The sequence below is a fragment of the Dasypus novemcinctus genome, chromosome 19 (assembly GCF_030445035.2).
Source record: "Dasypus novemcinctus isolate mDasNov1 chromosome 19, mDasNov1.1.hap2, whole genome shotgun sequence".
Classification (NCBI taxonomy): Eukaryota; Metazoa; Chordata; class Mammalia; order Cingulata; family Dasypodidae; genus Dasypus; species Dasypus novemcinctus.
In genome coordinates this window covers 22,008,865-22,033,589 of record NC_080691.1, presented here as the reverse complement: position 1 = coordinate 22,033,589, position 24,725 = coordinate 22,008,865, and the positions used below count along the sequence as shown (strand labels likewise).

Here is a 24,725-nt window from a genome sequence, read left to right as displayed (position 1 = left end):
GTATGAGATTTTATAAAGTTCTCTCACGTGACTTGGGGGTACGGAAGTCCAGATTCTGCAGGCAGGCCACAAACCAGAGGCTCTGATGAAGGTCCAATGAAAGTCCTTGATGAGCCCCCAGGAGACAGTGACTGTCCAAAGATGAGCTGAGAAATTATCTCTGAATACTGAAATCACTTTGCCTTTTAAGACATTTGACTGATTGAATAAAATGTCACTCATTGCTGTCAGCAGTCTCCCTGGTTGATGGTAGATGTAATCAACCATCTTGCAATGAAAACACAGATGAGTAAAGTCCATAAATGTCTTTGTATTACAGTTAACCCAGTGCTTGCTTGACAAAACAACTGGGCTCAATTACCTGGCCTAATTCACACATTAACCTAACCATCACATGAGGGTCAGTTTAAAGTCTTCACAGACAAACAAAAACTGAGAGAGTATGTTACCAAAAGACTGGATTTACAAGAGATACTAAAGGGAGTGCTGCAACCTTAAAGGAAAATACAAGGGAGAGAAATTTGAAGAAGAATGTAGGAATGAAGACTATTAGCAAGGGTAATTTAAAGGGTAGACAGGCAATAGTAAGCTTTGACAACAAAAAGCCAAAGGATAAAATGGATGAAGTAAGTAATGCCTTTACAGTAACAACATTGAATACTAATGGATTGAACCTTCAATCAAAAGACACAGACTGACAGAATGGATGAAAAAATATGACCCATCAATATGTTGTCTACAAGAGACTTACCTCAGATGTAAAACCATCAGGTAGAAAGCGAAAGGTGGAAAAAGATATTTCATGCAAATAGTAATCAAAATGGATCTGGAGTAGTGATACTAATAGTGGATGAAATAGATTTTAAATGCAAAACCATTATAGGAGATGAAAGAGGACATTATATATTAATAAAAGGGGCAATTCATTCCAAGAATAAATAACAATAATAAATATTTATGCACCTAACCTGGGTGCCCAAAACACATGAGTTACACACTGGCAAAACTGAAGGGAGAAATAGACGTCTCTACACTTATAGTTGGAGACTTCCATACACCATTCTCAGCATTGGATAGAACATCTAGACAGAGGATAAATAAGGAAACAAAGAGCTTGAATAATATGATTAATGAACTAGACCTAATAGACATTTATAGAGTATTACACCCCAAAACAGCAGGATATACATTCTTTTCAATTACTCATGGTTCTTCTCCAGGATAGACCACTTGTTGGGTCACAGACAGGTCTCAATAAATTTTAAAAGATGGGAATTCTACAAAGCACTTTCTCTGATCACAATGGAATGAAGCTGGGAATTAATAACTGATGGAAAAAGGGAAGTTCATAAATGTATGGAGATTAAACAACACACTCTTCAGTAATCAGTGGGTCAAATAAGAAATTGCAAGAGAAATCAGTAGATATCTCGAGACAAATGAAAGTGAGATCACAGCATATCCGAACATATGGGCTACAGCAAAGGCAGTACTGAGAGGGAAATTTATAGCCCTCAATGCTTACATTAAAAAAGAAGAGCTATAATCAAAGACCTACCTGCACACCTGGAGGAACTAGAAAGAGAACAGCAAACTAATCCCAAATAAAACTGAAGGAAAGAAAAAAAGAAAGAGCAGAAATAAATGAAATTGAGAACAAGAACAACAAGAAGCAGTAGAGAGAATCAACAAAATCAAAAGTTGGTTCAAGAAGATCAACAAAATCAACAAACCCTTAGCTAGACTGACAAAGAACAAAAGAGAGAAGATGCAAATAAATAAAATCAGAAATGTGAGTGGGGACATTACTACTGACTGTGCAGAAGAAGTAAGAGAGCTCCTAAGAGGATACTATGAACAACTGTATGCCAACAAACTAGACAACACAGATGAAATGTATAAATTCCTAGAAACACAAGAACAATTTATACTGATCCTAGAAGAAATAGAAGACCTCAACAAACCAATCACGTAAAGAGATTGAAATAGTTATAAAAGATCTCCCCAAACTGTAAAGCCCAGGACCAGATGGCTTCATTCGTGAATTTTATTGATCATTCAAAGATTATCTAATACCACCAGTCTTACTCAAGCTCTTCCAAAAAATTGAATAGGAAGGAATGCTACCAAACTCATTCTATGCAGCAAACACCACCCTACCAAAGCCAGATAAAGATACTGTGAAAAATGAAAATTACAGACCAATTTCTCTTAAGAATATAGCCACAAAAATCCCCAACAAAATACTTGCAAAACAAATCCAAAAGCACATTAAAAGAATATACACCATAATAGTTTTATAGTAGAATATCAGTAAGTCCACTCTAGTCCATATTTTATTCCTCCATTCTGTGGACCCCGGGATGGTGATGTCCTCTCCACCTCTAGATCAAGAGGGGGCTTGGATTCCACATGGATGATGGATGCAATTCCTCTGCTTGCAGTTGTAGGCACTCTTGATTCCCTGGTGTGGTGGTTGACCATCTTTACCTCCCTGTTAGCTGATGTGGGTAAGACCAACAAACCAGAACAACCAAGGGAATTTTATCCCTGATATGCAAGGATGATTCAACACAAGAAAATCATTTAGTGTAAGGAACCACATTAAACTGAAGAAGAAAAATCAGATGATCCTTTCAATTGACTCATAAAAGGCATTTGACAAAATACAGCATACTTTCTTGATTAAAAAGACTCAAAAAGATAGGAATGGAAGGAAGCTTTCTCAACATGGCAAAGTGCGTATCTGCAAAAGCCACAGCTAACATTGTACTCAATGGTGAAAGACTGAAAGCAGGGGAGCGGTTGAAGCTCGGTGGTTGAACTCTTGCTTCACAAGTCCCGGGTTCAATCTTCAGTACCTCCTAAAAAAAAAGACTGAAATCTTTCCTGTTGAGACTCAGGAACAATCTCAGGATGACCACTGTCTCTACTGTTATTCAATATAAATTCTAGCTAGAGACAATTAGACAAGATAAAGAAATAAAAAGTACCCAAATAGAAAAGGAAGAGGTAAAACTAGCTATTCACTGATGATATGACCTAGAAAATCCCAAAAAATCCACAACAAAGCTACTAGAACTAATAGACAAGTTCAGCAAAGTGGCAGGATACAAAACTAATATGCAAAAACCAGTAGCATTACTATATACTGCTAATGAGCAATTTGAGGAGGAAGTCAGAGGAAAAAATTCCATTTATAATAGCAAATAAAATAATCAATTATTTAAGAGTAAACTTAACCAAGGACATGAAGGGCCTATATTCTGAAAACTACAAAACCTTGATAAAAAGAAATCAGTGAAGACCTAAATAAATAGAAGTATATTCTGTGTTCGTGGATTGGAAGATTAAATATTGTTAAGGTGTCAATTCTACCCAACTCATTTACAGATGCAATGCAATCCCAATAAAATTCCAACACCATTTTTTGCAGAAATGGAATAGCCAATTATCAAATTTGTTTGGAACAGTAAGAGACCCCAAATAGCCAAAAATATCTTTAAAATGAAGAATGAAATTGGAGAACTCTCACTTCCTAACTTTAAATCCCATTACTTAACTACAACGGTTAAAAACAGCATGGTTCTGGCATAAACATGGACAGATTTACCAGTGGAAATGAATTGAGAACTCCGAAATAGTCCCTCACATCTGTGCTTAAGTGATTTTTGACAAGGCTGTCAAGCCCACCCAGCTGGGCTAGAACAGTTTATTCAACAAATGGTGCTGGGAGAACTAGATATCCATATCTAAAAGAAAGAAAGAGGACCCCTATCTCACACCAATACAAAAACTCACTCAAAATGGATCAAAGACCTATATATAAAAGCTAGAACCTTTAAACTCCTAGAAAAAAAATGAGGGAAGCATCTTCAAGATCTTGTGGTAGGTGGTAGTTTCTTAAATCTTACACCCAAAGCACAAGCAACAAATGAAAAAAGATAAATGTGACCTCCTAAAAATTTTTGTTCTTAAAAAGACTTTGTCAAGAAAGTAAAAAAGGAGGCTACTCAAATGGGAGAAAATATTTGGCAACTATATATCGGATAAGGGTTTGGTATTCATGTTATATAAAGATATCATACAGTTCAACAATAAAATTACAAGCATTCCTATTAAAAAATGGGGAAATGACTTGAATAGACGTTTTTCCAAAGAGGAAGTACAAATGGCCAAGAAGCACATGAAAAAAAGTTCAGTATCACAAGCTATTAGGGAAATGCAAATCATAACTACAATGAGATATCATCTCACCTCATAGAATGGCCATTATTATTATTTTTTAAATCAGAAAACAGGTGCTGGAGAGGAGGTGGAGAAATAGGAACACTCCTTCACTGTTGGTGAAAATAGTAGAGTGGTTCAGTCTCTGTGGAAGACAGTTCTTCAGGAAGCTAAGTATGGAAGAGCAGTATGATCGGCAGTTCCTCTACTGGGAATATACCCCAGAAGAACTGAAAGTAGGGATGCATACAGACATTTACACACTAAAGTTCATAGTAGCATTCATAGCAGCATGTCCATGAGCCAATGAATGGATAAACAAAGTGTGGTATAAACATATGATGGAATACTATGCTGCTATAAGAATAAATGAAATCACGATGTCTATGACAACATGGATGAAACTTGAGGACATTATGCTGAGTGAAGGAAGCCAGATACAAAAGGACAAATATTGTATGGTTTCACTAATAGGAACTAAATAACTAGAATAAACACATGGAGTTAAAACCCAGAGTGTAAGTTACTAGGAGATAGGATGAGGGCCTAGAAGGTGTACTGATGCTTAATACATGTAGAATTTTTAATTAGTTTGACCGTAAAAGCATGGAAATGGATAGAGTTGATGGCAACACATTATAGTGAGTATAACACGGCTGGATTACAGATGGGATTGTGGCTTAAAGAGATAGTTAGGAATGTAATTGTCAACTTAAAGAAAGCTAGAGAGTAATCTAGGAACTTTACATAGTGAACCTGGTGGTGGATGTTGATAGTACAAATACAAGAATGTTCTTCTGTGAACTAGAAAAAATGTGTCATTATTACAAGGTAGTAAGAATATGGTGATACATGGGAAAAATACAATTAATGTAACTTATGACCATAGTTAATAACAATATTTTAGTATTCTTGCATCAATGTCAAAGAAGGTTTGCACGACTCTTCTCTCTATGTATTCTCAACCCATACCCTTATTGACCCTTAGTATTGATGTGGGTTGAGAATGGGAACTGATGCTTAATGTAAGTTGAATTTTTAATAAGGCTTTTTGTAAAGGTGTGAAAATGAATAGAGTTGATGTTTACAAATTATAGTGAGTTATAACTAACATTGTTGATTTATAAATGATATTGTGGCTGAAAGGGGGTAGTCTGTGGATGCAGGTGTCAATTGAAAGGAAACTAGAGGTTAATCTAGGGACTTTAACAGTGATTTAGGTGATGGAGGAAGATTGTGGTTAATAGTATAAATACAAGAATGTTCTTTTACAAAGTGTAAAGAATATGGAGATACACAGGAAAATTTCGAGTAATATAAGTTATGAACAGTAGTTTACAGTAATATTGTAATATTTTTATAGCAATGGCAAACAAGTCTTGCATTAATTCTAAGGGACAACAATAGGGGGATATAACAGGGGTATGGGATTTTTCCTTTTGGAGTAATGAAAATGTTCTAAAATTGACTGAGGTGATGACAGCACAATTCTGTGATGAAAATGGGAGCCACTGAGTGTGCACTTGGGTTGTACAGGCATGGGACCAAATAACACAAAGGGAATCCTGTGGTACAAGATGGACTGTGGTTAACAGAACAAATATGAGAACATTCTCTCATGAACTGTAATCAAGAGAGTTGGGGAAGAATATACCAAATATAAGATATGAGCTATAGTTAGTTGTAATATTTTGATGATGCTCTTTCATAGCTTGTAACAAATATTTCACAACATGCAAGGTGTTGATGGTGGGTGACCTGTGAGAGCCCTGACTGATGATATATGTTTGTTTTGTAACTTCCCAACTTTTACTGTACACTTACTGTTTATGTACACGCATGTATGAATGATATACCTCAATAAATATTTTTAAATGAAAAAAAAAACAGTTTTATATTGGGGTTGCAAGTCTGATGGTTGGTCTGCTTTGAAATAATCCTGAGCATAAATTTTTTTATGTTGACAGGCTTATATAATGAAATGAATCAGTTAAGTTACCATACTAAGGATATAGTAATATAATTCATCAATTTGGAGCATGAGTGATCCTGAGTTTTAAACAGCATTGCTTTTTGAAGAGCCAAAGGATTTATTGTTCATTGATAGTTCCAAATATATATGGTGGTCTTCCCCATCCAGCTACCTGCCTTCTCTCCTGTCCATGAACATTATTTGAGATAAACTGCTGCCAAAGTACAACAGATGGGACAAGGGAACTGCATTTAAGGAAAGCAGTTCTTATAATACTTGTGATTATTTTTTGTCAGATATATCCCCCAGTTTTTAAATGTATCAGTTGTGTCACCATTTGTTTGACTACCAGTTATTTAAAGGTAGTGTTTGGAAAGCGGACTTGGCCCAGTGGTTAGGGCATCCGTCTACCACATGGGAGGTCTGCGGTTCAAACCGCGGGCCTCCTTGACCCGTGTGGAGCTGGCCCATGTGCAGTGCAGATGCGCGCAAGGAGTGTCATGCCATGCAGGGGTGTCCCCGCGTAGGGGAGCCCCACGTGCAAGGAGTGCGCCCTGTAAGGAGAGCCGCCCAGTGCAAAAGAAAGTGCATCCTGCCCAGGAATGGCGCCGCACACACGGAGAGCTGACACAACAAGATGATGCAACGAAAAGAAACAAGATTCCCGTGCGGCTGACAACAACAGAAGCGGACAAGGAAGAACACGTAGCAAATAGACACAGAGAACAGACAACTGGGGTAGGGGGGAAGGGGAGAGAAACAAATAAAATAATCTTTAAAAAAAATAAATAAAGGTAGTGTTTGCTTATGAAAATGTCAGCTCTGGTTATGACTGTTTTCTCTATATATAAATTATTTATCTTGTCAGTACTCCATTTCATTCTTAGAGGGAAAAAAACATATGTTTCTGTTACCACAAATACTAATGAAATTTCAAAAAGGAACTGCTTTTCAAGCTTGTGTGGTTTTATAATTATTGTTTTTACATAGGCATAATACTGCATTAAGTGCTGTGCTATCATTTAATTAAACTTTTCCCTTTTGGACTTTGAGATTACATCCATTTTTTTCCACTCTAATAAAGAATGCTGTAATGAACATCTTTGTACATGTAGTTTCCCCTTCCTCTCTCTTTCTTTCTTTCTTTCTTTCTTTGAATAAAAACATACATTTCTCAAATGTACTGGATACATATAAAATATTTTTTGAATCATAGAATATGTTACACAATATATTTGGTTCATAGTAATGCAGTCATACAGTATTTGTCTGTGTCTGGCTTGCCTCACTCAACATAATGTTCTCCAGGTTCATCAATGTTGTCATATGCTTTATGACTTTATTTCTTCTTACAGCTGCATAATATTCCTTCGGGGAATATACCACAGTTTGTTTTTCCATTCATCTGTTGATGGATGCCTGGGTTGTTTCCAACTTTTGACAATTGTGAATAATGTCGCTATGAACATTGGTGTGCAGATATCTGTTCGTGTCACTGCTCTCAGTTCTTCCAGGTATATACCCAGTAGGGGTTTTGCAGGATCATGTGGCAAATCTATTTTAAGCTTCTTTAGGAACTGCTGAACAGTCCTCTGTAGTGACTGTACCATTCTGCATTCCCGCCAACAGTGAATGAGTGTTCCTATCTCTCCACATCTTCTCCACCACATCTTCTCCAACACTTGTAGTTCTTTGTCTTTTTAATAGTGGCCATTCTGATAGGTGTGAAATGATATCTCTAAGTAGTTTTGATTTGCATTTCCCTAATCATTAGTGATGTTGAACATTTCTTAATGCATTTTTATTTTTATTTTTTGCCATTTGTGTTTCTTCTTTGGACAAATGTCTGTTCAAGTCTTGCCCAATTTTTAATTGGGTCATTTGTCTTTTTACTGTTGAGTTGTAACATCTCTTTAAATACCCTGAATATTAAACCTTTATCTGACATGCGATTTCCAAATGTTTTCTCCCATTGAGTTGGCTGCCTTCTCACCCTTTTGATAAACTACTGGGAGGTGCAAAAGTCTTTAATTTTGAAGAGGTCCCATTTATCTCTTTTGTTGTTGTTGTTGTGTGTGCTTTGGATATAAGGTCCAAGAAGCCACCACCTACCACAAGGTCTTTAAGATGTTTTCCTCCATTTTCTTCTAGTAGTTTTATGGTCCTGGCTTTTATATTTAAGCCTTTGATCCATTTTGAGTTGATTCTTGTATAGAGGGTGAGATAGGGGTCCTCTTTCATTCTTTTGGTTATAGTTATCCTGTTCTCCCAGCACCATTTATTGAAGAGACTGTTTTGTCCTGTTAACATGGACTTGGTAGGTTTGTAAAAAACCAGTTAACCATATAGGTGAGGGTTTATTTCTGAATTCTCAATTCTTTTTTTTTTCTTTTTTTTAAAGATTTATTTATTTATTCAATTTCCCCCCCTCCCCTGGTTGTCTGTTCTTGGTGTCTATTTGCTGCATCCGCTTCTGTTGTCGTCAGCGGCACGGGAAGTGTGGGCGGTGCCAGGCTGCACTTTCTTTCACGCTGGGCGACTTTCCTCACGGGCGCACTCCTTGCGCGTGGGGCTACCCCACGCGGGGGACACCCTTGCGTGGCACGGCACTCCTTGCGCGCATCAGCACTGCTCATGGCCAGCTCCACACGGGTCAAGGAGGCCCGGGGTTTGAACCGTGGGCCTCCCATGTGGTAGACGGACGCCCTAACCACTGGGCCAAAGTCCGTTTCCCTGAATTCTCAATTCTATTCCACTGATCATTGTGTCTATTTTTATGACAGTACCATGCTGTTTTGACCACCATAGCTTTATAATATGGTTAAAGGTCAGGCAATGAAATGCCTCCCACATCATTTTTTTTTTCAAATGCTTTTGACTGTTTGGGTGCACTTTCTCTTCCAAATGAATTTGGTAATTACCTTTTCTAATTCTGTAAAGTAGCCTGTTGGAATTTTGATTGGTATTGCATTGAATCTATAAATCACTTTGGGTAAGATTGACATCTTCATGATATTTATTCTTTAAATCCATGAACATGGAATGTCTTTCAATTTTTTTAGGTCTTTTTAAAAATTTTTCTTATCACTATTTTGTAGTTTTCTGCCTACAGGTCCTGTACTTCTTTGGTTAAATTAATTCCTAGGAATTGGAGTCTTTTTGCTGCTATTGTAAATGGAGTTTTTTCCCTTATTTCCTCCTTAGATTGTTCAGTACTGATGTACAAACGCATTACTGATTTTTGTGTGTTGATCTTGTTTCCTGCCACTTTGCTGAACTCATTTATTCAAGTAGCTTTGTCATGGGTACTTCAGAATTCTCTAAACCCTTATTTCTATAATATTTCTTTAAGATACATTTTTTAGAAATAGGTTTGTTTTATACTTCTTTTAGAAGTAGGCTCTAATATAAGAAAATGTGATTTTAGCTCTTATTTGACCCCCCTAGAGAATTATATCTCTGCTACTCTGAACAGCAAAATAGATAGAAATTGATGTTTACATTTAGGGAGTTATAGTAGTTTATGCCCTAATCTTTGGAACTTGATCAAGGCTAGTTAATGTCTTTAAATGTATATATTGTAAGTTTTACCACTTCAAAAGCTTGTTATATGTTCATTCTACCATATTTACTTTAAATGCATGTTGACATTTCACATTTCATTTCATGGCTAGCAAGGGCATATTCTCCTGTATTTTCTCAGATGGAAAATGGAAATAAATTGTCTAGTATGATCTGTTCCTCTATAACTGCTCTTACGTTAAATATCAGAGTCTTGTTCAAAGCCAGATTTGGCCAGCTAAGAATATTTTGCTTGTCTTCATTAGACTTTCCAGAATGATTATTATTGTCTCAGCTTAAAAACACATATGTCAAGTTTAATTCAAATATTAGGTTAAGTCTGCAAGTTACTTTGAAAGTGTCACTCTCTTAATTGGGGCCACTTCAACATTATCACTAAAGTACAGTTAGTCAGCAATCTGATTAAGGAAGACAGGGATCTTCCATTTTTCTTCAGTAACTTTCCCCTTTTTTAAAGAGACAAATACTAATTTTCTAATGATGTTTTGGTCTTTTACCTCTCTGCTGAATAGCAGTTATTGAATACAGTTGTTTTATTTGGGGATCTGAGACAAATAATTTAATATTCACAAGTACCAGAATAGAGCCTCCATAGTTGCCATACTAAAACCAAAAGGTAAATATTTTTTATAAAGTGATTTTAAACCATGACCTTCAAACTCCAAAATTCAGAGAACAGCAGCAGAGTGGACAGTTCTTAGTTTTCATAAGGGGGCATTCAAAATGGATAATGCTGAGTTGTCTAATGGATTTCTGAAAGCATAGTGTGCTTTAGAGACTGCTAAATCAATAAACATAATAGTCACTTAAGTGTGTCTATTATATAATATTTGGTTAATAATATTATAACTCAAGTCCTTTCAGGATATTTGTCTTTCAAGTGGAATACTAAAAATATAACTAAAGTGCTTATAAAAATAGAATTATCAGAAAAATGCACGATGTATTATATAGTTTTTTCTCCAGCTCATCTTCATATTTGGAGTTGGCTGCAGATTCTGCCAAGCACATCATTTTATGAGCCATGAAATATCATATTTTAGAAGCACTTATGTTTGAGATTGATAATAAAAATAAAGAGCTGGGTTTAATGTTACTGAGATACTCCTCAATTCTTGGGTACAATAAAAGCCTATAGTAAAATTTTAGTAGTTGTTTCATATAGCTTAAGTAGGTAGATGATCAAGGTAGTATAAATAAAAATATAGATGGAGGAAATAAGTATTTTAAAAGAATTGTATTGGGTAAAAGAAATCACAGAGTCAGTATTGGAAAGCTTTTTTAAAATGCTGCAAAAAGTTATTCATCTAGATGTTCATAACTGGGAAGATGTTCAAATTTAAAACTCGGTAATTTTTAAGACATTGTGAAAAATAAATAGATAATTCTTGGTAATTGATAATAATGTGTGCAGCCTCAAAAAAAAAAGAAAGTCTAGCTTTTATGGATATGGTTACACCTTTAAGGCAGATGGTTGCCTTGAAATGTGATTATTTTGAAAGGAATGTAAGTTATTTTATCTGCTGCCATCTGAAAAATAAAAGGGAAATTCACGTTTGGGGAATCCAGACAAAAGTGTAGGGAATGACATACCATTCTGTATGACTTGATGATCAAGGACATTTAATCATTTGTTTGATCCTATTATATGAAAAACTAAGCAGAAATGTCTGTAGTTCTTATTTTAATAGTAAGATTTTCAATATAGCTTTACTCAGTGATATCTATTTGAATACAGCTGTATCCTGGTTGGAATTGTTTCTAATTATAGATTAAAATTGACCCTTTTTTGGGTGTATGGTTGTATGAATTTTAGCACATGTATAGATTCATGTAACCACTACCATACTCAAAATATAGAACCATTCCTTCACCCTCTAAAACCATTTCATGTGATCTCTGTGAAATTACTCCCTATCCCTAAATTTGGCAACCTGATCTGTTATCCATCACTGTTTTTTTTTCAGAATGTCATATACAAGTGTAGAGTGAACCTTTTGAGGTTGGCTTCTTTTACTTGACAAAATGCTATTGAGATTCACTGAAGTTGTTGTATCAATACTTCTTTTTAAATTTTATTTATTTTTAGGTACCAGGGCAGGGGATTGAACCTGGGACCTCTTCTGTGGTATGCCAGCACTCAACCACTTGACTCACATCAACTCCCAGTTAATTTCTTTTTATTGCTAAATAGTTGGTTGAAATTTTAAGGCATACGGATGTTAATTGTTTCTGATCTGATAGGCTGGCACTGAATTTTTTTTTATCCCCCCCCCCCCCCCGCTTGTTGTTTGTGCTCGCTGTCTCCTCTTTGTGTCCATTTGCTGTGTGCTCTCTGTGTCTGCTCATCTTCTCTCTTTGGGAAGCATGGGGAACTGAACCTAAGACCTCCCATATGAGAGGGAGGTGCTCAGTCGCTTGAGCCACCTCAGCTGCCTGCTTTGTTATGTATCTCATTGTCTTTCCTCTCTGTGTCTCTTGGTTGTGTCATCTTGTTGTATCAGCTCACCATGCCTGTTCATCACACTGCCTTGCTGTCTTGCTCGTTTTCTTTAGGCAGCATGGAAACCAAACCCAGTACCTTCCATGTGGCAGGCAGGAGCTCATTCACTTGAGCCACATCCACTTCCCTGCACTGAATTTTTAACTTTTTTAAAAACTATGAACATTTTTTAAGATCAATTCATTGAGATACACATGTGGTTAATTTTTTGAATTGGTATTTTGTTGTTGTTGTTGCTTTTAAACTGTGAACATTTTCTTCAATTCAGTTTTGTGACTTGCATATAGTAAGCAATATATGCAAGTCACAGTTACCGGGTTTACATTGCTTCTGGAAGTTTGTATTTATTTTATTTTGCTCTCAGAGTTTATAAAGACAGAATCTGAGATGGAAGAAAGTCCATATTTCAGGTTTGTAAGAGAAATAAAGTGAACTAGGATCTTTTTTTTAAATTTTAAGATTTATTTTTTTATTTATTTCTCCCCCCCAGTTGTTCTCTCTGTGTCCTTTTGCTGTGTGTTCGTCTGTGTCTGCTTGTATTCTTGTCAGCGGCACCCGGAATCTGTGTCTCTTTCTGTTGTGTCATCTTGCTGTGTCAGCACTCACTGCGTCATCTTGCTTTGTCAGCTCTCAGTGTGTGCGGCACCATTCCTGGGCAGGCTGCACTTTTTTCACGTGGGGCAGCTCTCCTTAGGGTCGCACTCCTTGCACGTGGGGCTCCTCTACGCAGGGGACACTCTGGGTGGCACAGCACTCCTTGCGCGCATCAACACTGCACGTGAGTGCGCTAACCACATGGGCCAGGAGGCTCTGGGTTTGAACCCTGGACCTCCCATGTGGTAGGCGGACGCTCTATCAGTTGAGGCAAATCCGCTTCTCTGATCTTTCTTAATGTCAGAACCAGTGGCTTGACAAAAATTTCTTTGCTTTTACCCCAAGCCTCTCCCTGTCATGACTTTTTGGTCTATTGACAACCTGATACCTCTAATGCCTTATGATCTGATTAATTGTGCTTGCTACCAGATTGCCCTCCCTTTGTTTGTTGGTTACCATAGTCTGTTTGTTCTACCCTAGTCAAGTTTATTAACATAAACACTCTGCATTATAAATTTAGTTTGACTCTTTATCTTGAGAGCTGGTTCCTTCTGAAGATTGAAGATGTAATAACTTTATTATCCCTAGATGCTGAAAATCTAGAGGAAGCTTCCTGATAATTATATGTTTTGACAGGAAAATAATGTTGATTCCTCTAGAAATATGAACTGGATATATCTATACCATGTCTCAAAAACAAATGATGGAGTAACTATAGTAAAAGCGAAGAGTTCTTCAGTCAAAGGACAATCAGTAATCGATTTCTGGGAAGCAGATTTGACTCACCTGATAGAGCATCCACCTACCACATGGGAGGTCCAGTTCAAACCCAGGGCCTCCTGACCCGTGTGGAGGTGGCCCACATGTGGTGCTGATGCACACAAGGAGTGCTGTACCACATAGGGGTGTCCCCGGCATAGGGGAGCCCCATGTGCAAGGAGTGTACCCCGTAAGGAGAGCTGCCCCACACACAAAAAAGTGTAGCCTACCCAGGAGTGGCACTGCACACACGGAGAGCTGATGCAGCAAGACAATGCAACAAAAAGAGACACAGATTCTCGGTGCCACTGACAAGGATACAAGTGAACACAGAAGAACACACAGCGAATGAACACAGAGAGCAGACAACTGGTGGGGGTGGGGAGAAAGGGAGAGAAACAAATAAGATGAATCTTAAAAAAAAAATAATCGATTGCTTATTAGTAGGTATATAGGTTTTGAAGAACAAAGATAATACTTCGTTCTGTTTTCACTGATAATCCATATGGTGATAGGAGTTAGACACATATTAACTCAGGAACATTTAATAAATATTCATACTTTAATTAAAAATAAATTACTTGAATTAATTTATGACTTTCACACATTGCTAGTTTCTTTTATGGTTCAGGTTATTTCAATTAGGTCTCATCCAGTTAATAGGAGCCTTAGCTGAAATGCCAGGGCAAAAAATGTCTCTGTCAGCAAATAACTGCCTTGACTTGTTTTCTTATTCAATTGCAGTTAAAATAATTTTAGTGGACTGTTTTTAAATATATTTGCTTGCAATGATGATTTTTTTTCCAAAGATGATTTTTGAATGCCAACATCTTCTCTATTGTTTCTTTCCTTAGATTTTAACATTTGAGACCAAGAACCCAACAGAATTAGCAGAACGTTTGCGCTCTGTTTGTGGGAATCAGAGCAATGCCTATGCCCGCCTGCTCGAATACCGCCTGAATGCCTTGCGAGGACTGTGGAATGCCCAGCGCCAACTGGCCTTGGAAGAACAGCATGAAAGGGAAAGTTCGGGTGATGAAGAAACTTTGGCCCTGCTCAAACGCCAGGGCTTGTTGCAGCAACCCGAGCAAGCTCCCTTCACATCGCGGATGGGGCTCTTGCTAGTCTTCCCTCTTATCCAGTCCCAGAGTAGAACAGACCCCTCTCTCTGTAACATAACTGCTGAGGTGCTATTGAACTGCCTTCGCGACTGCCAGCCTTTGAGCTTGACCAAGGAGCCTGCGGACTGTCTCAATGGAATTGAAACTTTGCTGTGCTCTTGGCTCGAGGAGACTTCTGAAACAGGCCGACACATCCCACACAAGCAAAAAGAAAATGCTGCTGCTGCACTGGTGGCTTTGGCATGTGCCAGGTAAGAAAATTAAATGTACCACCTGCTTGCCTTGAAACCACCTGGATTGGATGAGTGACTAAGGGGCAAACATAGCTGATGGAAGTATTAACATTGAGAAGTCCTTCTTTATTTTCGGTATTGAATTTCACAGTCCTTGACAGTGCATAATATGTTTGCACTAAAACATGATACCAAGAGACTGGGCTGGAATGCAGTGTCAAGTTTCCTTTTTTGCTATACCGTGATAACAGATTAAATAGCTTAAAATGGAGAATGAGTCCCTGCCATTATCTCCTCACCCTATAGATGACTAGTGTTTTAGATCAGGTAGTCTGCAGAGGATGCCATGTCTGTCTTTCTCCTGGGAGGATGCTAAAAAAAATGTGTAGAGCTTTAAATATTTTCCATTCTTTTCTATAATGAGTATGCCATCAAATTAGTGGGTTATTATGTGCCTGGGACCTGGTCCCACAGATTTGGCCACAAATTATATTTCTGCACCCTTATGCTTGTCTCCATCAAGTTAATTGAAAGATCTCTCTCTATACATCAAGATTTAATAATGTGCTATCCATGTACAAGTTGATGCTATTAATCAACAGTCAATAGGATAGAGCTGCTTTTCCAGGAAAGAAGCTATACCTTCTCCTGCCCAGTAACCTGTATGGTCACTGGCACAGATTCATGAGAAAAAAAGATTCACTATTTTTGCTTTCATCTAGGCTAGTCATACAGAAACCAATTAGGACCATTAGTGTCACTAATCTGTCCCTCTCCACTCAAAATTTTTTCTTTGGTTGGGTTTTTTTTTTTTAGCAAAGGGCATATGGGAACATTCTTCATGGAGGACTATGAAGTTCTTAGCTATAACTCTTCTCTTTATGGTTTCAAAGTTGACCTTCAAAAGGTTGAATCTCAAGTTATTTTTAAGGCAAAATGTTGCCTGTATTTATTGTCAGTTTTTTCACACTGAGCAAGCTGTCATAGCCTAATTTTAAATTCTTGGTTGATTGTGGAAATCCTGACACAAGTTTAATTCTGAAGACATTATTGGGTGGTAATGAAATAGATTTCCCTGTAAAGGCTTTATATTGAATTGAGTTATATTTTTCATATACAGAAGAAAATTTTGACCCCTAAATTGATTCACCAATGTGACAAATTGCTTTTAAATAGGACTGCCTTGAGACCAATTTAGAGTAGTAGAACTAATCATCATCTCTTTAGTTATTGAGCCTTGAATCATAAAACTCACTTTTTTATTATGGGCCCAAATTCAGTCTGTACCACAGATAGTTATTGAAATTGCTTCCTGCACTTGAGATCCACATTCCATTCAGCAGAAATGTTGAAATGAATGTTTTTATTTTCTTCTTCTTGGCTATTTTTAGATGGTTCCTACATTCTATTGTTAATATTATCATCTTGTATTGGACTTTATTCCTTCAGAAGTCACATGCTTTCCAGTGTTAAATGATCCCCTGTGAAGAGGTTATTAGGGTCATGTTATTGAACTTTTTTTTAAACTTTATTTTTAGAGAAGTATTAGATTTATATTTATAGAAAAATTATACCGAAAGTATAGGGATTTCCCATATACCCCCACCCCCATCATCTTCACACATAGTTTCTTCTATTATTGGTGCTCTCGAAAACCAAAGTTTTTCCTATAAATTATGATGTTCACTTATTCATTCACTGAAATAATATATATTGAGCATCTTTTATGTGCCAGGAACCTTGTTAGGATACAGTGACTCATGATCTCTATCCTTTATGGACCTTACAGTTGAATGGACTCAGGGTGAATCACTTCAGTTAATTATTGCTCGCTTACCATGTCTTACCATGTGCAGACACTCTTCTAGGTAGTGTGGGTACAGCAGTGAGCAAGGCAGATGGTCCCTAATATTGAAAGGTTTACATGAGCCTGAGGAAAGAAGACAACATGCAACAAATACATGTATAAGATAATTTCAGAGAGGGACAGACATTATGATGAAAACAAAACCAGGGTATTTTGATAGATATTGACTGGAGGTGGAGGGCAACATAAGCTAGAGATAATAGGGAAAGTGTTAATGAAGAGGTGCCATTTGAACTGAGGCCTGGATGATGAGGAATAGCCAACTATGCAAAATGCTAGAGATAGAGTTCTAGGCAAAGGAAGCAGCAAGTGCTAAAGCTCTAATACTCTTTCTGAGCTTGGGGTTTTTAAGCAACAGCGTACAGGGCAGGGTAGCTGGAATGTAGTGAGTTAATAGCCAGAGGAGATAGGAGATGAGATGCACAGAGCCCAGATCACAAAAGCCTTATGAGCCATGGAAGGAGTTTAAATTTTACTCTTAACATCTGATTCAGTCTGGCAAGTAAGAATACCTTATAGTTAGTTAATGGCTTTCAACTTTCCACTGTGCTTTTACCCCTTTATTTTGACCTCACTGTGCCCCAGGGAGGTATCCCAGCAGACAAATGAAGAAGCAAAATCCACAGGAATTAGGTGATAGCACTGAGATTGTGTAGCTGGTGAGTGGCCGAGCTGGGTTTCAGAGCCTGTATGTCTTGGCTCCCAACTTGTGCTCTTATACTCTGTCTCCTGCCTCCCTGCCTTATACTGTTTTATTCTCTCTTTATTATTTGAGCACTAGAGATAGCAAAAGGGGCAGTTAAGGGGAGGAGAGGACTCTAGATCTACTCTGTCCATTGTTAGGCATTCCATTTCTTTGGGGTTTTAGGCAAATGATACCCAGTGATTAAAGCTTTGGCCAAGAGAATAAGGTAGCAATTTGAAGTCAGCCCATCTGATATAGGCGATCATTTAGTTCAGGAAGTGTTCTTGTGGTGATTTATACTTGGGATCTAGCCAGGTAAGCCTTACAAAGCTTAAAAGCACCTTCTTTTTGATCCTGCAGACCATATTACAGACTTCCCAGATCCTCAAGCTTTGGGAATGAAAAGAATATAGGTGAATGGTGAACTGTGAACCCCCTGCAAATGTTACAATTATATGCTTCACAGAGAAATGCAGAAAGAACACCATTTAGCACAAAGTATTAATTATTTAAATGTCCTCCTTCCTAGTCATTTTTACAGTGATGAGTGCAATGAGATGTTCTTATGTGAAATGGATGAACTTAAAGCTACAAAAAACAAGTCTAGAAATACTGGTAGACTTTAAAAATAACCTTATCCTATGAAATCTCTGTTCTAGACTAGAGAGTATCTTGGTGATGAAAACAGTATTGAAACATAATAACTACATGTTCTTTGTACTTGGACCTTATGCTTTGAACTTTTGTATTTGGGGAAAATGGTTTACCTTTACAAGGAGAACATGTTCATAATTGGCATGGTGTCGCTCACATAGTACTTTTTGAATGAGTCAGTGGTAATGGGTAAGAATCAAGTATCTTTTATATAGCACATCTTACTGGCAGAAACAAGATAGATAAATTTTGGTTAATAAAATTAACTTTTGATTTTCAATTTTGATGATTTTCTGTTCCATCTTTTTATTTTTAGGGGATCATTGAAAACATTTGTGCATACAGTCCATCTATTACAGAAACAGACTGATCTAGGGTCTCTGCCTGTAGCTGATGTGTTGTATAGGTAAGTCACTTTGAATCCTTAACCTCCTTCTAAATCCCAAAGATTCTTTTAATAAATAGATTATTGAACTCTTACCCCTTAACAGGGCAGTCTAATGATAGAATGTCTAGTTTATGTTTTTAATAATTATATTACCGTATTTACTCTCTTAAGTCAAAATTTTATGTCTGCCTCATCATTCCTTCTTTGAAAGTGTTCCTAGAGCATGTTATTTTTCTTTTTTGTGTGTGTGTTTTTTTTTAAGATTTATTTATTTATTTCTCTCCCCTCCCCCCCCACCCACCCACCCCTGTTGTCTGTTCTCTGTGTCTATTTGCTGCGTCTTCTTTGTCCGCTTCTGTTGTTGTCAGCGGCTCGGGAATCTGTGTTTCTTTTTGTTGCATCATCTTGTTGGGTCAGCTCTCCGTGTGTGTGGCACCATTCTTGGGCAGGCTGCACTTTCTTTCGCGCTGGGTGGCTCTCCTTATGGGACACACTCCTTGCGCATGCGCGTGGGGCTCCCCGACATGGGGTGCATGACAGGGCACTCCTTGCGTGTGCGTGTGGGGCTCCCCGACATGGGGTGCGTGACAGGGCACTCCTTGTGCGCATCAGCACTGCGCATGGGCCAGCTCCACACGGGTCAAGGAGGCCCGGGATTTGAACCGCGGACCTCCCATGTGGTAGACGGACGCTCTAACCACTGGGCCAAGTCTGCCACGTTTTTTTGTGTTTTTAAAAGATGCAGTAGCTTGTATGGATCCTTATTGTAAAATTTGTGATGATACTATATTAAGGTATAAAAAAGAAATTGAAAATCATTCATGATCTCATCATCCTGAGATGACCATGCCTACTGTTTTGGTATATTTTGGTATATGTGCTTCCTAATTCATACCTCTCTCTCTCTCTCACTCATTTACGCATACAGACACACATATTTTTTCACTCAGTTATAATTTTTACAGCATTTCTATAAATGCTGTTTTTTTTATTTTTTATTTTTTTAAAGATTTACTTTATTATTTCTTTCTCTCCCCGCCCCCACCCCCCCATGATGTTTGCTCACTGTGTCCATTTGCTGGGCATTCTTTCGCGTCTACTTGCATTCTCCGCAGCCCTGGGAATCTGTGTAATCTGTTTCTCTTTTTGTTGTGACATTTTGCTACATCAGCTCTCCATGTGTGCGGTGCCACTCCTGAGTGGGCTGTGTTTTTTTCGCGTGGGGTGGCTCAGTGCAGGGTGCACTCCTTGTGTGTAGGGCTCCCCTACATGGGGGACACCCGTGTGTGATACAGCTTTCCTTGTGTGTGGCAGCACTGTATGTGGGCCAGCTCACCACATGGGTCAGGAGGCCCTGGGTTTGAACCCTGGATCTCCCATATGGTAGGTGGACGCTCCATCAGTTGAGCCACATCCGCTTCCCTATAAATTCTGTTTTGTTTTCTTCTTTTTTTAATTAAAAATATACTGTGGAATCAAGGGGAGCAGATGTGGCTCAAGCAGTTGAGCATCCTGCTTGCTACATGGGAGATCCTGGGTTTGGGTCCCAGTGCCTCCTGAAAAACAAAAACAACAAGCAAAACAAGTGAAAACAAAACAAAACAGGGGAGCTAACACAGCTCAGTGGTTGAGCACCAGCTTCTCATACATGCAGTTCCGGGTTCAATCCCTGGCCTCCAGTACCTCAAAAAAAAAAAAAGTGAGTGTGTGTATATATATGTGTGTGTGTGTGTACACACACTTTATATAGTGGGATCAAGATGGCAGGGTAAGAAGCTTCAGGGCTCCATCTCCCACAGAAGCTTTGAACACCACCAAGAACTGGCAGAAACATCTTTTTCAAAGCTCTAGAAAAATATTAAAGGATTGCAGTAAAGGTGAATGCCGAATCAAGAAAAAGGCCACAGTATTTAAAAGCAGTAATACCCTATGGTGCCCTGGCTGGTCCCTCCCCAACTCCTCATCAGCTCAGCAGGAATCTGATCCCATTCCCAGGACAGATTCCTGGTTCTGGAGGGAGCAGAGTAACCTGTCCACATAATGGGAACTTGTATGTCTGACTCAATCTATTGGTGGTCTCCTAGTCCCAGAACTATCCTTGTGTGTAGAAAGCAGCTCATGGAACTCTCTAAAGCACAGTCAAGTGGCTGCCTGGGGCAAGGGATTATTGGCTGTGGGACATACATTGCAGCCTAGACCATGCAGAAACCATTTCCTAGGGAAGAGGGGACATTTGGAACCTTATAAACAGGGGAATTCCTAGAGCCACATGCTGTTTGAGCAGCATGGACAAGCTGTATGAGGAGAAAGGATGGGGAGGCCCCTATGCTTTGCCTTGGAGCTATTCTCTAAACTCATTGTAAACATAAGCCCTGAAGGAAAGTGCTTGCCCAGGTCAATCCACAAAGACTGGGAAAGGTTTTTCTTTCTTTTATTCTCTTTCTTTTTGTTAGCTCCTAGCATTCAAGGAAAGCTCTGTCCTGATACTAGCTGGATACAAGCTTAAGCAACAGATGCCTCAAAGTCTGTATTCCAGCAATAACACATTAAAATATGAAAATGTCCACCTTTCAACAAAAGGTTGCAAAACACACAAAAGAACAGGAAGTGATGGCCCAGGCCAAAAAGAAGATTAAAACATTAGAGACCATCAATGAAGAGGATCAAACCTGGGACATTTCAGCAAAGACTTCAAAACAGTGTTCCTAAATATGTTCAAAGAACTAAAGGAAAATATGGGCAAAGAACTAAAGCAGATCAAGAAAATAATAGATGAATGCAAAAAATATCAATAGAGAGATGGAACTTATGAAGAAGAACCAAACAGAACTAAAAAACATATTAACAGAAATTAAAAATGCTCTGGAATGGTTCAACAGCAGATTGGAGCTGGTAGAAGAAACAATTAATAAACTTAAAGATGACAAATGAAATCATCCAGTCTGAGAAGCAGAAGGAAGAAAGAATGAAGAAAAGTGAAGAGATCCTGAGGAACCTATGGCACACCATCAAGTGTACCAATATATGCTTTGTGAGAGTCCCAGAAGAAGAGAGAGGGGCAGAGAGAATGTTAAAAGAAATAAGGGAGAATTAGACTTGGCTCAATGGATAGAGCATCTGCCTACCACATGGGAAGTCTGCGGTTCAAACCTAGGACCTCCTTGACCCATGTGGAGCTGGCCCACGCACAGTGCTGATGTGTGCAAGGAGTGCCATGCCACGCAGGGGTGTCCCCTGTGTGGGGAAGCCCCACGCACAAGGAGTGCGCCCCATAAGGAGAGCCGGCCAGTGCAAAAAAAAGTCCAGCCTGCCCAGGAATGGTGCCGCACACATGGAGAGCTGACGCAGCAAGATGATGCAACAAAAAGAGACACAGATTCCCGTGCCACTGACAAGAATAGAAGTGGACACAAAAGAACACACAGCGAATGGATACAGAGAGCAGACAACTGGGGGAGTGGGGAGGGAGAGAAATAAATACAAAATAAATAAATCTTTTAAAAAAAAAAGGAAGAAAGAAGGGCTGAAAACTTCCCAAATTTAATGATAGACATGAATATATATGTCCAAATTGCTCAACAAACTCCAAACTGGATAAACCCTAATAGACGCACACTGCACCATGTTATAATCAAACTGTCAAAAGCCAAAGAAAAAGAGACTTCTGATAGCCACAAGAGAGAAGCAACATGTCACATACAAGGGACCCTCGGTAAAATTAAGTGCTGATTTCTCATTGGAAACTATGGAGGTAAGAAGGCAGTGAGAGGGAAGCAGATTTGGTCCAATGGCTAGGGCATCTGCTTACCACATGGGAGGTCCAAGGTTCACACCCGGACCTCCTGACCCATTGATGAGCTGGCCCACGCATAAGGAGTGCATGCCATGCAGGGGTGTCCCCCTTGTAGGGGAGCCCCACGCACAAGGACTGCGCCCTGCAAGGAGAGCTATCCCACGCAAAAAGAGTGCAGCCTGCCCATAAGTGGCACCACACACATGGAGAGCTGATGCAGCAAGATGATGCAGCAAAAAGAGACACAGATGCCCAGTGCTGCTGACAAGAATGCAAGCAGACACAAAGCGAGTGGACACAGAGAGCAGACAATGGGGGGGGGGGACGGCATTAAAAAAAAATTCAATATATAGCACTGAGTGGTATCTAAGAATGGAGGAGAAAAGGCTCAAAGAACAGTACTGGGAAATAAGAATAAATCGAAATATAGAATGTAAGCTTTACATTTATATTTTTTATATTTTTTTAAAAGACACTTAGATTACACAAAATGTTACACACAGAAATATATAAGGGATTCCCATATGCCCCACTCTCCACACTTCCCACCTTTCCCCACATTAACGACTTCTTTCATTAGTGTGGTACATTCATTGCAATTGATGAATACATTTGGAGCATTGCCACTAAGCATGGATTATAGTTTACATTGAGGTTTAATGGTTTACATTATTTGTTTGTTTTCTGGCTTGCAAAGCCTCTTCTTTTTAATTGTGTTTTTTGGAAGATATATAGATCACAAAAAATGTTACATTAAAAAGGTTCTTATATACCCCACTCCCCACCTCCCCATTCCTCCCACATCAACAACCTCTTTCATCATTGTGGAACATTCATTGCATTTGGTGAATACATTTTGGAGCACTGCTGCACCGCATGGATAATAGTTTACATTGTAGTTTACACTCTTCCCGCAGTACATTCAGTGGGTTATGGCAGGATATATCAGATCCAGCATCTGTCCCTGCAGTATCATTTAGGACAACTTCAAGTCCCAAAAATGCCCCCACATCACATCTCATATGCTTTATATTAATGCTAAATTTCCTGAACATCGTAACTGCACTTAAGGTGATTATATAAGTAAATATCCTTGTTTGTAGGAAAGGTACATGGAAGTATTTTATGTTCAAGAATTATGATATGTGCAACTTGCTTTCAAATGTTCAGGAGAGAGAGGGAATGGAAGGAAGGGAAGGGAGGGAGGGAAGTAGGGAGGAAGGAGAGAAGAGAGCAAAGTGTCAGAATGTTAATATTGGTAAATCTGGGTATCTGGAGATGTGGGGGTATGTTGGAGTTCTGTGTATAGGGTTTGTATTATTTTTGCAGTTGTCCTGTAGGTTTGAAATTATTTCAAAATAAAAAGTTAAAAATATATATAGTGAATATCTTTTTAGATGTATAGTATTTGAGATAAAACTGTTTCAGTATTCTACTCTTTGAGGTGGTAGGGAGCCTTATTTTCTTACCAGATGGGATAATCTCAGTGTCTGTGATTTTCCTTCTTCTCCCCTTATAGGCTGTTGCTTTTGGAAGGAGGACCTGGATCCCCCTCCTGTTTGCTCGGAGGCAAACACATAGTATCTTGGGGGTATGAAGACATGTTGCCTGCTCCCGATAGCAACACTGCCTCCAGTTCTGAAAATAAAGGTAGTGTAAGGGGTTTTTATCATGTGGTTTACATTAAGATGTAAAGGAAAGGTTTTAGATCATTGTGGCAAGCTATTTAGACATAATTCTCTGTGCTCCTTTTAATTAAAGCTCAAGATTCCTATACAATATGTTCATTGTCTGCTTTATCTGTAAAAGTATACAAGCTGATACTGTGTGAGGTAAGAAAATTAATAGGTTTTACTATTGCATGGAAAAGGTCTCATCCATCCACTCCTGCTAAGGAGGCATGAATTAATTGGATTCCTGGGTATTTGAGTTTAGGCAGGGAACCTGAAGTTAAAATTTTTTGCCTGCTAATAGAGTATCAGGTCTTGTTACTTAATACTATTTCTTGATGTAATTTTTGCGTGTGTGTTAATGAATCCTTTATGAAGTTCTTAAAGCAAAGAAAGAAAAGGCTCAAGTGAAAATGAATTCTTAAGTATCTCCTTTAAACAAAGTGGGTTGGATTAAATTATTTGTATACAGTTTCACAGTATTTTATGTCAGTTTATTATTATATATACTTATCTCAGTGAACATGGCAACAGCTTTCTTAATTGCTCTCCATTTTAGTGACTTACCAGGTTAATCAGGCCTCTTCATTTCTCTCTAAAATGTTCTGTGGCACAGCACACCCATGGGGCCAGTATGCTCTTTTTGACACAGCTGTAAGCATGCTCCCACCAGGAGA

General features: G+C 38.4%; 1 protein-coding gene across 6 annotated transcripts in view; it reads left to right on the top strand.

Annotated features, from left to right (window-relative positions):
• HECTD4 (HECT domain E3 ubiquitin protein ligase 4) overlaps window positions 1–24,725 on the top strand; it is a 241,111-nt gene that overhangs the window by 81,128 nt on the left and 135,258 nt on the right. For all 6 annotated transcript variants that reach the window (XM_058280989.2, XM_058280990.2, XM_058280988.2 and 3 more), the window contains exons 2-4: window positions 14,492–15,009; window positions 18,514–18,603; window positions 23,898–24,028. In XM_058280989.2, the coding sequence (XP_058136972.1) occupies window positions 14,492–15,009; window positions 18,514–18,603; window positions 23,898–24,028 (739 nt within the window). The remainder of the gene's footprint in view (window positions 1–14,491; window positions 15,010–18,513; window positions 18,604–23,897; window positions 24,029–24,725) is intronic.